General features: G+C 36.8%; 1 protein-coding gene across 1 annotated transcript; it reads left to right on the top strand.

Annotated features, from left to right (window-relative positions):
- The first annotated feature begins 8,986 nt into the window (after positions 1–8,986).
- On the top strand, positions 8,987–10,558 carry LOC107045813 (GS homeobox 1). The gene is made up of 2 exons (XM_015268190.1): positions 8,987–9,248; positions 9,493–10,558. The coding sequence occupies exons 1-2, from the start codon at positions 8,987–8,989 to the stop codon at positions 10,161–10,163; spliced, it is 933 nt and encodes a 310-aa protein (XP_015123676.1). The 3' UTR covers positions 10,164–10,558.
- Positions 10,559–15,025: the final 4,467 nt, after the last annotated feature.

The raw sequence follows: 15,025 nt of genomic DNA on the forward strand, positions 1-15,025 counted from the left end.
GAGATTATTTGAGTTCCTCTCCTATCCTTCTTTTCTGTTCTTTCGCTCCTGACCCCTCGGCCGTTGTAGTTCCCTCTCTGGGTTGGAAGTAGCCACCCCTTTGTAAAAAAAAAAAGTATATTACATTATGTGCCTATGGGCATATGCTATACCACGACCCTAACATCATTTCCTGCGAGATAACGTTACCCATGATTTTTAATGTGCAGAAGGGTTTTTGATTGACGCAGAAAGGGTAGGTTGCCTTCTACTAATGGGATTAATAAAGTTATTATGAATAGCAAATTATATATGGAGAATTTTATGTCGCAAACTATGAAACATTTATCTTAGTCAACGAATCCCGTGAAGGAGGAGGGAAATCTGACTTTGAGAAAATAAAACTGGTAAAGCAAAAGAACCTTAACCACGTGCTTATGACTCTCACCTTGGGGTCGGGTGGTAACTCCACACGTAGGCACGACTCCTTTATCTTACCTCCCTACGCTAGAAATCTACTATTTTTGAAATACCTGCTTGAAAAGTTCACTTTCTGGAGCGGTTTAGCGGGCGTAAAGTGTTTGTTTTCCGCACGACGTACGTAAAGTGCAGAGTTCGTCTGTGAAGTGAATTTTGAATGCGTATATCAAAGGAAATAAGCTCTTATTTTAAGATTTCAAAGATCTTAAAATGAGATTTTTGAAAGTCTTAATTTGAAGCTCGAAATTCTCAGTGAGAGTTTCGGATGTCTCAATTTGAAAATTTGAGATTTTAATTGACGCATTCTGAAAGTCTCAAGTTGGGACTTTGGAACGTCATAATCTGAGACTTTCACAGACTTAAGTTGGTACTTTTAAATGCCTCATGTTGAGGCTTTCGGAACTCAACTTGAAATTTTTCTTTAAGGGGAGTTCTGAAAGTTTCAACTTGAGACTTTTAAAAGTCTCAACTTGAGCTTTTTGAAATTTTCAATTTGAAGCATCTACAAATCACACCTTGAGACATTCAAAAGTCTCAATGTGAGAGCAATAATTTCAAAATAAAGCTTGTTTTATTTGGGTGTAAAGCGAAGCTTAAACCTTGAACTTTAGGCACTCCGCGCACAAAACCAAACACTTCATGCCCACTGCACCTCCGAGAAGTGAACTCGGCAGGCATTACAAAAAATAGGATGTGTTACAGGCGCGTGCGAAAATATGAAATTTTTACACACTAGAAACACAATATACTATTACCTAACAAGTTGATTAATCATGTTTTTGGTGAGTGTGAAGTTTGCAATCAGAGCCAAAGTCGACTGTTGAAATCACACTCGCCAAAAACGTAATTTACCACCAGTTATGCAATAGTATATTGCGATACGAGTGCGTAAAAGTGTTTTTTGATCCGTGGGAGTTGTGTGGAAGGTGCTGCCCTTCCAAGGGTCAAAGACCACTTTTCCCCAGAGTGTTGAACCCTATTCTTCATCACAATGTGTGAAAAGTAGGATTTTATACACGCGTAACGTGCGTAAAATGTCTCTTTACGCACAAGTGATGAAAAAGTTTTTTCGGTCTAGTGATAGAGATCATTTTTTTTCACACTGCAATGTCAACGGTATGTGATGGGCATGCAGTTTTCGTACAATTACGTTTTTCGAACAGTGTGATGAACACTTTTTTTCTACTTTTAAACATCCTTATGAATAAATAATGCAAATTGTTTCAACTTCCAGAAACCTTGGTATTTGTACATCAAATTAACTTCTGGTGAAATTCCTTACATGGACCAATTCGTTGTAGTTTCAAAAAAATGATTTTAGAATGGAAAATTGATTTTATATGAGTTATTTGTCAAAAAATAATTCGTCATCCTTAACAATTGTCATTATAAAATTTTAAATATCTTCGAACTCCTGATTGATATTGACTGTCTCCTCTCCTCGATAATTTTTACTAAAATATGGGAGAAACTGAGACAACCAAGCTACGGTATTAAATGTTTAGAATGTTTATAAATGAATATGAATGCGTTGAGTCACTTGAACTATCACTATAATTACACAAAAAAATTGACTTAATACACTTTAAATTACACTAGTCTTAAAAGTATTTGAAAACACTAATATTTAGTATTCTAATAATGACTTGAATTAACTCTGTTGAAAACAAGACTTGGCTAGATCGATTTAAAGGTTTAATTTGAAGCGCGAAATGCATGCGTGAATTGTTCGGAATAGACTAAAGTTTGAAGTTTTCAGAGGAAGTAACTGTCTCCTGACCAGCGAGGGTGGGAAGGAACTTCTAAAATTCCATTGGTTGGAAAAACTGTTGAATATTTCCTTAAATACGATTGGTTAAGGAAAAGGATAGGGAAAAGTATGTACAAAAAAAAGGGGGAAAACGCACCTACGGACGATGCGCTCTCGGTACGTCGTGAGTGTCGAAAATATGTGTTGACCACCGAGACTGTTCGGGAAGCAGCAATCGGGCAAAAGCACGCATAAAATTAGGGAGATTCCAGACTTGAGAAATTTAAGTCTACACAAAAAAAAAACCATTGTCCGAAATTTTCCCCATGATTTTTCGGGAATGCTTGGGACTTTAGATAGATAGATAGATATATTTATTTGCGAAAGGGATCCCAACACCCTCATTGCAGGGGGGGGGGGTACAAGCAACAATTTACAAAAATATAATAACTGCGCATACATAAAAGCAAATTTACAGCAAGCATGTAAGCAAATGGTGACATTAATCAGTAAATGAAGTTACTGCAGCGTTATATATAGGCATGAATGAAATAGAGTAGCACAGGCAGAAAGTTCATTAAATTGAGATTCAACACACTGAGTAGTAAAAATATATACGTGCGGCGACAAGTCGAATTTTCCTGCTTGGGACTTTGAGTTTCTCACGAGTGTTTCAATGTAATTTACAACTCTGTTTACGCCTAGCCAAAAGTCTGTTTAGTTATTTCGAACGTGAAAGCAAATGTATTTGAGAGATTCTAAAATTTTCTGAAAATCTCCTTTGTTTTCTGTTTCTTAAAATGAATTTAAGATTAATTTAAAAAATAAAAATGTTGGTACGCCACATTGAGGTCAACCGGAATGGATTGTCTCCCTCGTGCTACCACTTAGCTACTTCATTAATTCATGATAATATGTCTTGAAAATGAGTCTAAATATCTTTGCAAGTCTGAGCGAACTTATCAACCACCTCCTCCTCATGTGCAATAATCCTTAAATATTCCAGGCAGGTGTAAATAATCATTCACCTCCGCAAAACGCTCGGAAGCATATCCAACATGACATTGATGTTTGCAAGATGAACATTAATTTTACGGTTCACCGGGTGATGCCCACTTACCGTGCTGTTAGGCGGTCGATAAATTGTCTATTTAATTATAATGTATCTTGATAGCTTAGAGTTACAGGGTTATATTTCCAGTGGAGCGGAATGATGGATTTGGGGAATAATAAATAACAAGAATGTGCTTTTTCGTTATATTTAATTTGTTACGAGAACTGGAGAGATGGTACGATACGAGGCAGTAATGTTAGGGTATAACGGCGGCGAGTGCATTTTAATGCGCATTAAACTGTTGCAGTTTTGGGCCAGCAATTATTTGCACATGTTCCTAGAATCAATAGTGAACTGGAAGTTGACCATTAATTTTTCATCATATGCTTGTTGAAGATCGGACGGAAAACTGGGAGGTTACGCACGAAAAAAATTAATAGAAAAGTCTAGCGCATTCGCTAGAAATTCTATTGGATTTTTATCTTGTATTTTAGTTTGTATTGGACTTTTTATTGAACTTTTTATTAGTTTTTGGGCGATTCTATTGAAATATTTAGTAGAAAATAACCTATAGCAAAAGTCAATAGAATTCGATTTTTCTATAAAAATAATTCTATTGAGAATTCCAGTTCTAAGTTTTTCTATTTGATTCTCTCGATGAAAAGAATGAAAAATAGAGTGGCAAACATTTGGGAAATTTGAGCCGAAGAAATTCTATAGAGAATATCTCAATAGAATAAGTTCTATAGAAAAATCGAATTCTGTTGACTATTTCCATAGAATATTTTTTATAGAACATTTTAATGTCATCGGCCAGAAACTATAATAGAAAGTTCAATAGAAATCCAATATAATTGTCTAGCGAATTCGCTAAGATTTTCTATTAAGGATATCCAAGTACTTTGGCCGTTTTTTCTCAAATGAAATGCTTTTCTATTTGTCTAGCCGAACATCAGAGCTTTCAATTGAGTTCTATTTGACCCAAAGCTTCCAGACATTTTACAATGATTTTATTATTAAACTTTGCAGGTCTAAATTTAAATTTTGATATTGAACCGTTGGAAGATATTTTTAAAAACTGATAAAAATTGGAAAATTTACTTTTGGAGGAAGATTGATAACATAATTTATAAACAATCAATTTTCCACCATAAAAATCATTTGTTCGGAATCGTAATAAATTTATTCATATTCCAAATTTTACAGGAAATCGATTTCACGCCTAAAATAATAAGGTTTCCTAAAGTTTGCACATTTTCAATTATTTATTTATAAATAGCGAATGTTTAAAAAAATGACACTTCGGTGAAAAATGTAATTTGAATGACGCTGAATATCCCTGATTTTTTTCAAAGTTTTTTCCGGCAGTTTAATTGACAGATTTTATGATTGAAAATGGTGGAAGCTATAGTGTAGTTTGTACCAAACTGTAAAAGATACTTGGATATCCTTAAATTTTTTCATATATGATGTTACGTGACAATTAAAGTTATGGTATGACGAAATTCTTTTTTCGGAAATTTTTACGGAAATTCGTAGCAAATCGTGTGACAAAAGATGAATTTGGGTTAATTATATTAGATTGAAATGTAATTCAACCAAAGGATTGCACGAAGGAAAAACTTTGAGGGAAAGTACCATGCAAATAACGGAAATAATGACATTCTGAAACGCAATCTTAATACATGATGGCGGTGCCGTAAAATTTTACAGAGTGCCACGTAAAAAGTACGTGTCGCTCCGTAAAGATTTCAGAATTAAGAAGAAAAATTCACCTTTTGCCCCACAATTTTTCTGTTTTCGAGTAAAATTCTCTCAATTCCGAGAGAGCATTTCGCACCAGGATTATGTTTTGACACGTAATTTTTGTTATATCTTTTCCTGCGTGGGGTATTTGTGTGTTTTCACGGAGAAAGCACATCAAGAACAACAAATTATCCAAGTTATTCACAGTAAATTTTTAAGTTGTTTCGTAAACTGGAAGCGTGCGAGACGAATGGCAATTACGTTTTAAAAACTTTAACCTGTTCTGTTTATGGACTGGTTCATCATATCTCACAATTACGTTTTAATGCAATTTTTACGTTATTTTTTATTTTCATGGTGCTATTTTTATGGTTGCAATTTTCCTCTCCGTATGATTTCTGTTTCACTTGATCTGTGTATGTACGAAATTCCATAGTTCCAAAGAAACTTTACAATGAAGAAGAACTAATTCTGAATTAAATGCAAAGAGATCCATACTTAATCTTCTGGAGTCCGAAAATAAAATTGAAATAATAGCGCTACAAAATGTTCTTTCAAATATAGCAAGAATCATCTAAATAAAATTGAAAAAAAAACGAGAATAACGGAACGGAACAAAAAACAAGCGGAACGTTGTTTTCGTCATAACATAGTCAATATATTTTTGCTCTGAAATTAGCAATATGCGTTCGAATTGAATTTTTACGACAATGTATTTTAAATTGAATTCAATGATTCCTTGAATTCATCATTGACTGCACCAAAAATTTAAATGTTGAAGCAATGTTGGCTGTCAACATTGAAAATGTTGCATTTAATGAATCTTTGAATTCAACATTGCCCCAATGTTGGTAGCCAACATAGCTCTAACGTCGGTAGCCAACATTGTCCCAACTTGAAACTTTTCGATCTTTCCCTGAATATCGGTTTCAAAATAAATTTTTCCAACAAGAGATCATGGAATCAATCTCATGATCGAACGCACGGGGAGGGGAGTAGGGGAGGATGGGGTAAAATGGACACTAGACGTTTTTTTTTAATTGCTCATAACTCAGAAACAAATTTATCAATTGAGCTCAGGTTAGGCTCATCACAAAGGGCAAGAATTGTTCATTGCATTGGAAAGAAAATTATTGAATTTCATCAACATTTCAAAATGTCATGAACATTTTTTTAAAACTCAAAAGTGTCCATTTTACCCCAATCACCCCTATATTAATTTCGGAATTAAGTTATACGTGGAGTGAAAATTGACACCGTCATGATATCAACATGAACGTGGTAATCAACGCAGTTTGGAGTGAAGAATAAAAATCCACTCTATACCACAATTTGACTCAGGGCTGAAGGTGACTTAAACTCCCAAAATGAGTTGATTTTACCACTATAAATAGTTATTTTCATCACAAGGTCCACAAAGTATTTTCTGACGAATGTGGCTTTGTAGGCCGAGCCGAAGGCGAGGCCTATAATCACATTCGTCAGAAAATACTTTTGGACCGTGTGATGAATGCAATTTTTCGTCAGAAGGCCCGTAAACCGCGATCAAACCGAACGAAGCGAGGTTAGAATCGCGGTTTACCGGGTCTTCTCACGAAAATACTTTTTACTATGCAGGCTGTCCATACATCTCTCTTTCATATTGGGATTTCTCGTAGGGGCGTGGCCTGGTATTTGGCCGTCTGGTGGCCAACCGTGAAAGTAATGCAACCAGGATGCTGGTCAGCTGGCCCATTGCGCGAAACGTTAATCGTTTCATCGTATACACATTTAATTTGCGGTTTGCGTGAAAATGAAAGTTTCAATGTTAGAAATTTGTAAATTTGCGGATACGCAACCCAGTAATAAAAGTTTACTCAATACGGGACATCTCATTCACTGCGAAAAAGTATTTAAGAGCAATAATGACAGTGACAGTTATGAAATTTTTGCATTTTGTCTACAAACTTCGCATTCATAAAATCTCACTTTTGGATTGACACACGACTTGTTTTTACATCCATACACCGAGCAATAAATGTTGCCTTTATTTATCCTTGGAGTAAACTCCATGATTAATAACATTCGATTATATAACAATAAATTTTCCGCATTCCACTGCACCGTAATAAAATGCCTTCGATTACGAGAATTAATGATCAATTACTTCAAATAATAATGAAAAGTTTCGTTCGCTTCATACAGCTGACAGTTTCGCATCCCAGTTAGAAAGGTGCTCAATTCAGCCACCAGAGCGCGTCTCTTAGCGAAAGAGATTCCAATACATTTGTATCGTAGCAGAGTAATAAAGGACCTTGATCTTGGAAAAAAAACTCAAACTTGGTTGAGTTCCTGCAACCCTTACTGGACCATTTCATCCACTTTCCCGCAGTCTAAATGATAATTATCCATATAGTCCGCAGTTCATTTCCATGAAATCGGAATCCCTTGAACTCTATAAAAAACCCATTCCCTAGATTAGTGTCGCTTTCACTTTAACTTTAGCTTTTTTGCTTTCTCCTCCACTATAATCTCTGCAACCCCCCTTGGAGCATTGCAATCGTTAACTTTATCTGTTCAATTCCATATATAATGAAAAGCACTTAGTAATGACCCCGAGTAGTTTACCCCACGGAAAACGCTCCCGTATTTCTTCAGCTTTCTCCACTAGCCGCTTATCTTGATTGTCTCTCTGAGACTAGTCAGTGGGGTTTCCTCACGACCGTGAATCTTGTTAACAACCGGGGTTGGTTACATTTGATGAGGCTTCTGAGATTTATCTAAGCCGAGCCATTAATTTACTAGATTCCCTGAAATCACTTGACTCTTAGCTTCACTCTTGAAGACAATCTGTTAGATTCACCACGCTTATTCTCCACTGATATCGAATAAGAGAGATAGGGGTGAAAAATTGATAACGAAACCTTGAGAATCTGCACAATCGATCACAACTAAGAGCAGTCGGGTTTAATAAGCCACCTCACTTTTCATGAATACGGGGGAAATTCAAAAAGTCACTTGGAACTACCCACGCTCATTTTTATCTCAACCGCTCCCTCGGGCTCTTCGGCACGTGCTTATTCAAACAGCTAATGAATTTAAATAATCTTGGAAAGTGTTCGTGAATGACTGGATGAAAAATTCATTCAAAAATTAGTTCTCCGGGCTTTCACAAGTTATCGGACAAAGTGAAATGAAACGAAACCGAAAAGGTGTACTAAGAACTTCATTAAAAAAATTTTTAATTTTATTCGACGGAAGAAGAACGGAGAGTGCGAGGGTGCAGCAAGGAGTAGTTTAACACCGATGAAAAATATTTGTCAACGCTTGTTATGAAGAAAATAAAATAGATGATGTAATTGATAAGCGCAGCCTCACAAGCTCCGGCAAACTCCAACATCAATAGTTTTCTATTAGATGCATGGTTGGCACTGAGTGACTACAAAGACCGGGGCGATGCCTTAGTAGGTAACCTACGAATGAGATTGGATGGAATTAGTGCTTTGAATAGTGGTTTGGCTCGTTGCTCTGTCCCCAGAGAGATGCATTCGAAAGAGAGAGAGAGAGAGAGAGAGAGAGAGAGAGAGAGAGAGAGAGAGAGTGTGTGTGCGTGACGGAGATGAGAATAGGGGATGAATTTGGGTGTCTGGTGCCCCTTGAAAAAGGGCGGGGCACGAGCACCTCGGACCCCAAACGAAAAACCAACCCCTGGGTGGAGTTACAGCCGCTATATATTCCCCCCCGGACCCCATAGACCCCAGAACTCGGTGGAACATCGAGTCGCAAGGGTCACAATCCCAAAAAAGTGTCAGAAAAAAATTCAATCTTTTTCCTCATCTTTACCGGGGGGAAAAAAACTACAAAGTTTCGGCCTTCAACTTGGATCATAAATTGAGTTTCTATTGGATTATAGTGTACTGTGAAACGTGAAGACTGATTGTTGAGTTTTATTCAAGAAGTGACTTTAGTTGATGCCATACAACGTCAAATATTCAAACATGTCGAGAAGTTTCCTTGTGGATTCCCTTATTGGGAATAACTCACCACCAACGTATCCACTTCCCTATTATGGCAACCAACTACCAAACTACATGTTCAACTTTTTCAATCTCGGCCTGGGATATCAGCCAGTGAGACCTGTACCAAGGCCACCAGCTCTACCTGTGCCGGTACCGCTGAGCCCACCAGCTGTCATGGGGCTTCCATTATCTGGTCAAAGTCCACCGTCGCCTCTCAATGCCTCGGTCACTAGAATATCAGGTAAGCGAAAATTTTATGACCCTTGGCAAATTGAGAAGATCCTTTACAGCGTTGTACAGAGTATAAGAGTGATTTGTTTTTTTCAATTCGTCAAATGTAGAGTAACTCAATTCAAAGTGATGTAGCTGGCAATTTTGTATTCCTGTTATTTACAGCAGATTGCGTAAATTTCGTTCAGCTGAACTTTTGACACGATGTAATCTGGTAACAAACAATGGAACTAATTTCTGATTTCCGCTTACAGAATTACCATCAACAAACGACTCATCATCTCGAAACAGCACACCCACGCCTCCACCAGCATCTCCGAATTCTCTGAACAACAGCTCAAAGAGGATTCGCACAGCATTTACGAGTACCCAGTTGCTGCAGCTTGAGCAAGAGTTTGCCAACAATATGTACCTTTCGCGTTTGCGGCGGATTGAAATAGCAACAAAATTAAAACTATCGGAGAAACAAGTGAAGATTTGGTTTCAAAATCGTCGTGTTAAGTACAAGAAGGAAGAATTACCAACGGGACAAAGTTCCAAGTGCTGTTGTTTGAGAACTTGTGGTAAGAAGAAGGACGGCTGCAGTGATGAATCGAGCAAGTGTGACAATGAGGGTACACTGAGGGATGAGAGTGAGGAAGAGGGTAAGAGGATTGTGGAAGAGAGGGAGGAGATTGGTGATAGCAAGGAGTTGGAAGTTAAGAAGGAGCTGAGAACATCACCTGTATTCGAGGCAGGTTATCCGAGGCTATCCAGCTTCTACGATTATCAGGGACCGGAGGATAGAACCGAACTCTGCGATCTCTCATCGAGAAAACGTCGAGCTGATCATTTAGAGCCTTATATCACTCATATCAGTAAAAAGCCTAATGTTAGGGGGGGCTCTTGCACCCAGCACACTGTTGAAAATATCGTAAACTCATGAATTTATTGATCAAAGACTGTTAACATCGGGTTTTACAATACTCAGTGAAACACCAGTTTTGTGTATATTTTTGTATATTATCTGAATGATCGAGAAGAACTTAAAGACTGTACTTTTAGATATTTTTATGACTGTATGAGAATTGGAGAGATTTAGGGGACACTGAGGCAAGTGGACAGTTTTGAATTTGAAAAATATACCCACAACTCAGAAAGAAATTCCTCAGGGACAAAAGTACTTTTCGTAAGAAATGAATAGTGAAAAAACTGCCGCAAATGTGCATTTTACCACTCTCCTACGTTATATAAAATGTAAAATATGGAGAAGTCATTGACCATTTAAACCATTTGCTGCTCTCAGCAAAAAAAGAAAATCACAAATGATGTATGTATGTTGAAAAGACCAGAAAGACTGTATATTTTGTAATATTTATGATCGGATAAACATGAATAAATTGAATTCATTGATATGAAAATACGTCTGGACATTTTTTCGCATGCTAGTCACCCGCAATAATACCAATGAATGAAATTCCAGGGATAATTTTTTTTTCACACGTTTGAAACGACAGACTCGAGCATCAATATTAAATTCTTCGAGGGGAAAGATTCCAAATATTTCTCTTTGTGAATTCCTTCGGTCATGATAGAGTGTATAAAGATTTTTCAGTTTACCCGAAGTCACTATTGTCTGGATCACTTGAGCTGTTCAGGTTTACTTTTTTCATGGACATTGCAGGTGGGTGAGTATTTTCCGAGTAAGTCGTGAAGGCGGAGAGGTAGAGTGGGTCAGAACATGAAATCTATGTGAGTGAATGGAGTATCTGATGCGTTCAAACGTGTTATCTCCGTGGGTAGTCGGGTAAAGCGTCCAAATTTGTTCTGATTTTCCTCACGCCTCGGGCTGAATTCCTGTGAAATATTGGTTTTCATATGTTTTTAATAAAATTGTGCCATATCTTCAGAACATCGAAGGGGTTGAGAGGAGTGTTCAGTACTGGAATGTCGGATTTCATCATATTTCCGTTTGCAAGGGTTCGAAGAAAAGTATTTCCATCATAATCGTTTATCGTCGAATTGCACGCAGAAAAACCTAAACGTAAATTCCGTTTTGCTAAAAATAATTTACGCTCAACGCCAGTAAGATGTCTGGTGGCTTTTTTCCCTCATGGAAATCAGAATTTAAGCTTCAAAAAGTCGTAATTTATGGTCTAAATAAAAACGTAAATTACGTCTAAACAGAGCGTCTTTTACGTTTCAGTAAGTGTACTTTACGCTAGATTCACGCTTAACCCTAGACTGGTCACCCTATGAGGGAAACCCCGTCGCGCATCGTTTTTCTTTAATTACAATTGATTGCCTAACCGGAAAAATTAAAAAAAATGACTTTGTCCATTGAAGTGTCTAAAAAAAATATAGTAGTTTTTAGAACATCATATTTGCTAAAGTTCCGAAAGAAATCAAATTATTTCGAACAGATGGATTATTTTTTCCCATGTTAAATGAAATTGTCCATGACGCGACGTTGCCGGAAACTCACTGAACGCGCCCGGGCAGTGTAGAATGAATTCGGCAATGCTAAAGCCTAAATAACACGGCGGCGAATCCCCGCGGAGGTGACCTAAATCGCAGGGCCGCGTTTGGTGACCAGACTACGAGGGGCTACTCACTCCCAAAGTCATGGCGCCACTCTGTGTCGAAGTCAATGTGAAGTCACGTTCATATCATGTGAATTCATTGAAGTCATCGAAATCACTAAAGTCACGCGATTTCAACTCTCTGAAATCATTTCTGTAATCATGCCGAAGTCATGAAATCACATCGAAGTCATTTGAAATCAATTAAATTAACTGGCGTACCGTACTGTGGCTAACGTACCGCGTTGACGTACGTAGTAAATAATATTTTTACTTTTGTCAGTAAGCAGGATTCTTACACTGAATTCAAGAGGATATCGTACTCCTTATTAAGTTCTGTGACATTGGTACATTTTGGATGAGAGTTTGAATTGTTTGAAATCCGAGCCAATGACTGTTCACGGCTACATCGATATAAAAGATTACAGAAAAACAATTTCCCCTCCACTGATATGTGGGACTGGCGATTTAAAGCTCCATGGGAGCATTTTTGATAAGGTTAAAAAATATTTTTGAAAAAACACAGTTGATAGGTTAAATAATTAATTTGTAAAATACTTTATGTATCACTCTTCAAATATAAAGGTTGGAAATTAATTTTTAATTGTTTTTTATTTGGGAAAATTCGAGATTGACAGATTGAAATCAAGTAAAGCCTTGTCCAGTTCTTGTTTCATGCTTTGAAATAAGAACAAGTTTCACTGAATCCTATTGTAAAATAAGCAGACTTCGAAACCTTGAACCGGCCCATTCTGCCCCGTTCCTTGAGCTTTATTAATCGTGATTTGAATCACTACATTGCCTCTGAAATCATTCAGTTCGAATCTATGAAATCATTCGAAGTCAATTGCAGTCACAAAGTCATGTCACGAGCCACTTGAAGTCATTGATTTCATTTTTTCCCGAAATCACCGAAGTCAAACTCAAGTTCACTGAAATCAACCCTGAAATCACGTGAAGTCGACTTTATTTCGAAGTCATGGTGTCAGTCAGGGAGTGAGTAGCCCCTCGCCAGACTGGGGTTGAAGATGTATTTTGGTTATTTTTTTCCAGTAAAATGCTTTTCTACTTTTGTACTCGAACATGAGAGCTTTCATTTGGGCCCCATTTGACCCTTAGTTTTCGGATTTTTACGGTGATTTTATTATTTAAACTTTGCAGGTCGGAATTTGAATCTCGATAATGAACCATTAGAAAACATTTTAAGATTCATGAAATAATTATAAAATTGAAATTTTCGAAAATTACTTGCGGTTTGATTAATAAACAAACCATTTTCCACAAAAAAAATCATTGGTTCGGAATCGTAACAAATTTATTCATATTCAGAATTGTACCATAAACCGATTTCATGCGTAAAAAATAACATTTCTGAAACTTTAAACAATTTCAATTGTTTATTTATAAACAACGAATGTTAAAGAAAATAATAATTCTGTGCAAAATGTAATTTGAATGATGCTGAATTTTTATGATTTTTTTCAAATATTTGTCACACAATTTAATTGACAAAGTCGATGATAAAAAATGATTGAATCTGTAGTGTGATATCCTTAAGAAATCGTAAATTACGATCTTAATAGAAACGTATTTTACGATTTACTTATGCGTAATTTACGAAAGAACCATCGTATTTTACGCTTAAAAAAATTTTTTTTTCTTCGTCGTTACTTACGCATAAGTAAACGTAAAATATAGTGAAAATCATCGTAATTTATGAATACGAAAGCGTAAATTACGTGTATGTGACCGTAATTTACCCCGATTTTGAGCGTAAAATATGCTTCAGAAAGCGTAAAGGACGACTTCTTAAACGTATTTTACGTTCAGGTCCTTCTGTGTGTATATTTTCATAGTAGATAATTAAAATAATTTTTTAAAATATTTTTTTTTCTTCGTCGTTAATTACGCATAAGTAAACGTAAAATATAATGAAAATCATAATAATTGATGAATACAAAACCATAAATTACGTGTATGTGACCGTAATTTACCCCGATTTTGAGCGTAAAATATGCTTCAGAGAGCGTATTTTACGTTCAGGTTCTTCTGTGTGTATATTTTCATAGTGGATTATCGACTTTTGCAAATTTACTACTTTTAGGTCAACAATTGAACGTGCGTGGGACTTTCATTGACAAAATTCTGCATTATTCATTGTTTGTGTAATGTGCCTAGTCGTGGGTACGAAACTACGACAAACTCCTTTATATCACTATTCCATTGGTAATCGTAAAACTTGCCCAACATCTGGAATATTCACAACAAAACTTTTATCTGAAATTCATGAGAGGCCAATCTATCATACCCTTCACTTCAACTCTGAATTAAATTCCGCTTTACATTTTTAAAGTGAATCTGAATGTGATAGATTCGAGTTTGATCCAATTTCGGCAAAAAATAAAAACTTTTTAAGAAATCTTTAATAGCTGAAGGAAAGCTAATGCGTGGGTTATGGATCTAAACGTTGACACGAACAGACGTTGTTTTCAATTCACACGGTGTGATGATTTCTCCCTCACCGTCAGCGACGTTCATTCATCTATTCGGATTCTCAGAATGTGAAAGAAAAAAAAATGAAAAGGTAAAAGTCTCATGTCACCGTGCCGTCGGTGTTGTCCTCATGCCAAGAAGCCAAGAAAATTCGGTCGGTACTATGAAGGGAAAAACACGAATCCTTTCACGCTTGAAAAAACATCATGTATTATGCGCGTCAAACCGTTTGGAAAGCCGTATATTTCATAAATTTGTCAAGAGGGCCTCCACTTTGGGACAAATTTAAGGTAAAACGTAGTTAATGGCGTTAAAGAGGAGCGATCCAACAATGCCACCGAAGACTCTTGAGTCTGCCACAATGGCACACTTGTGTCGCGAAAGAGCCAGCGGGCGGTCTCTTTTCACCGCTACTCGATCGTCATACCTACCACCTTTTTAAATTTTTCTTCCATCTCTCTCGTTTCTCTTTTTTTTACTTTTGCATTTCTTGAAATACAAACGCTGACTTCGTGCCTCTACTATCCTCACGACCATTCACGCTGGCTACGGGTCATTCTCAGCTTCCATTCAAGCCCCAAAACTTTGGGGATGAATGGATATAGAAGTCTCGGTTGGCTTCGGAGAAACATCGTGCGAGTTAGTGGGAGGGCAAATTGTCATACCATTGGAGAAAAGTTGTTTGTAACAATCGACGTGCTCTATTGGGTTACTAAAATTGTCCTGCGGTCGA

This window comes from Diachasma alloeum, unplaced genomic scaffold, assembly GCF_001412515.2.
Source record: "Diachasma alloeum isolate Michigan unplaced genomic scaffold, Dall2.0 Dall_scaffold_00181, whole genome shotgun sequence".
In the NCBI taxonomy this organism is placed as follows: Eukaryota; Metazoa; Arthropoda; class Insecta; order Hymenoptera; family Braconidae; genus Diachasma; species Diachasma alloeum.

Excerpts from the sequence above, each read along its gene's own strand:
- LOC107045813 (XM_015268190.1), top strand. The coding sequence starts at position 8,987 with ATGTCGAGAAGTTTCCTTGTGGATTCCCTTATTGGGAATAACTCACCA. Across the intron at positions 9,249-9,492 it reads CTCGGTCACTAGAATATCAG|AATTACCATCAACAAACGAC; the intron begins GTAAGCGAAAAT and ends TTCCGCTTACAG.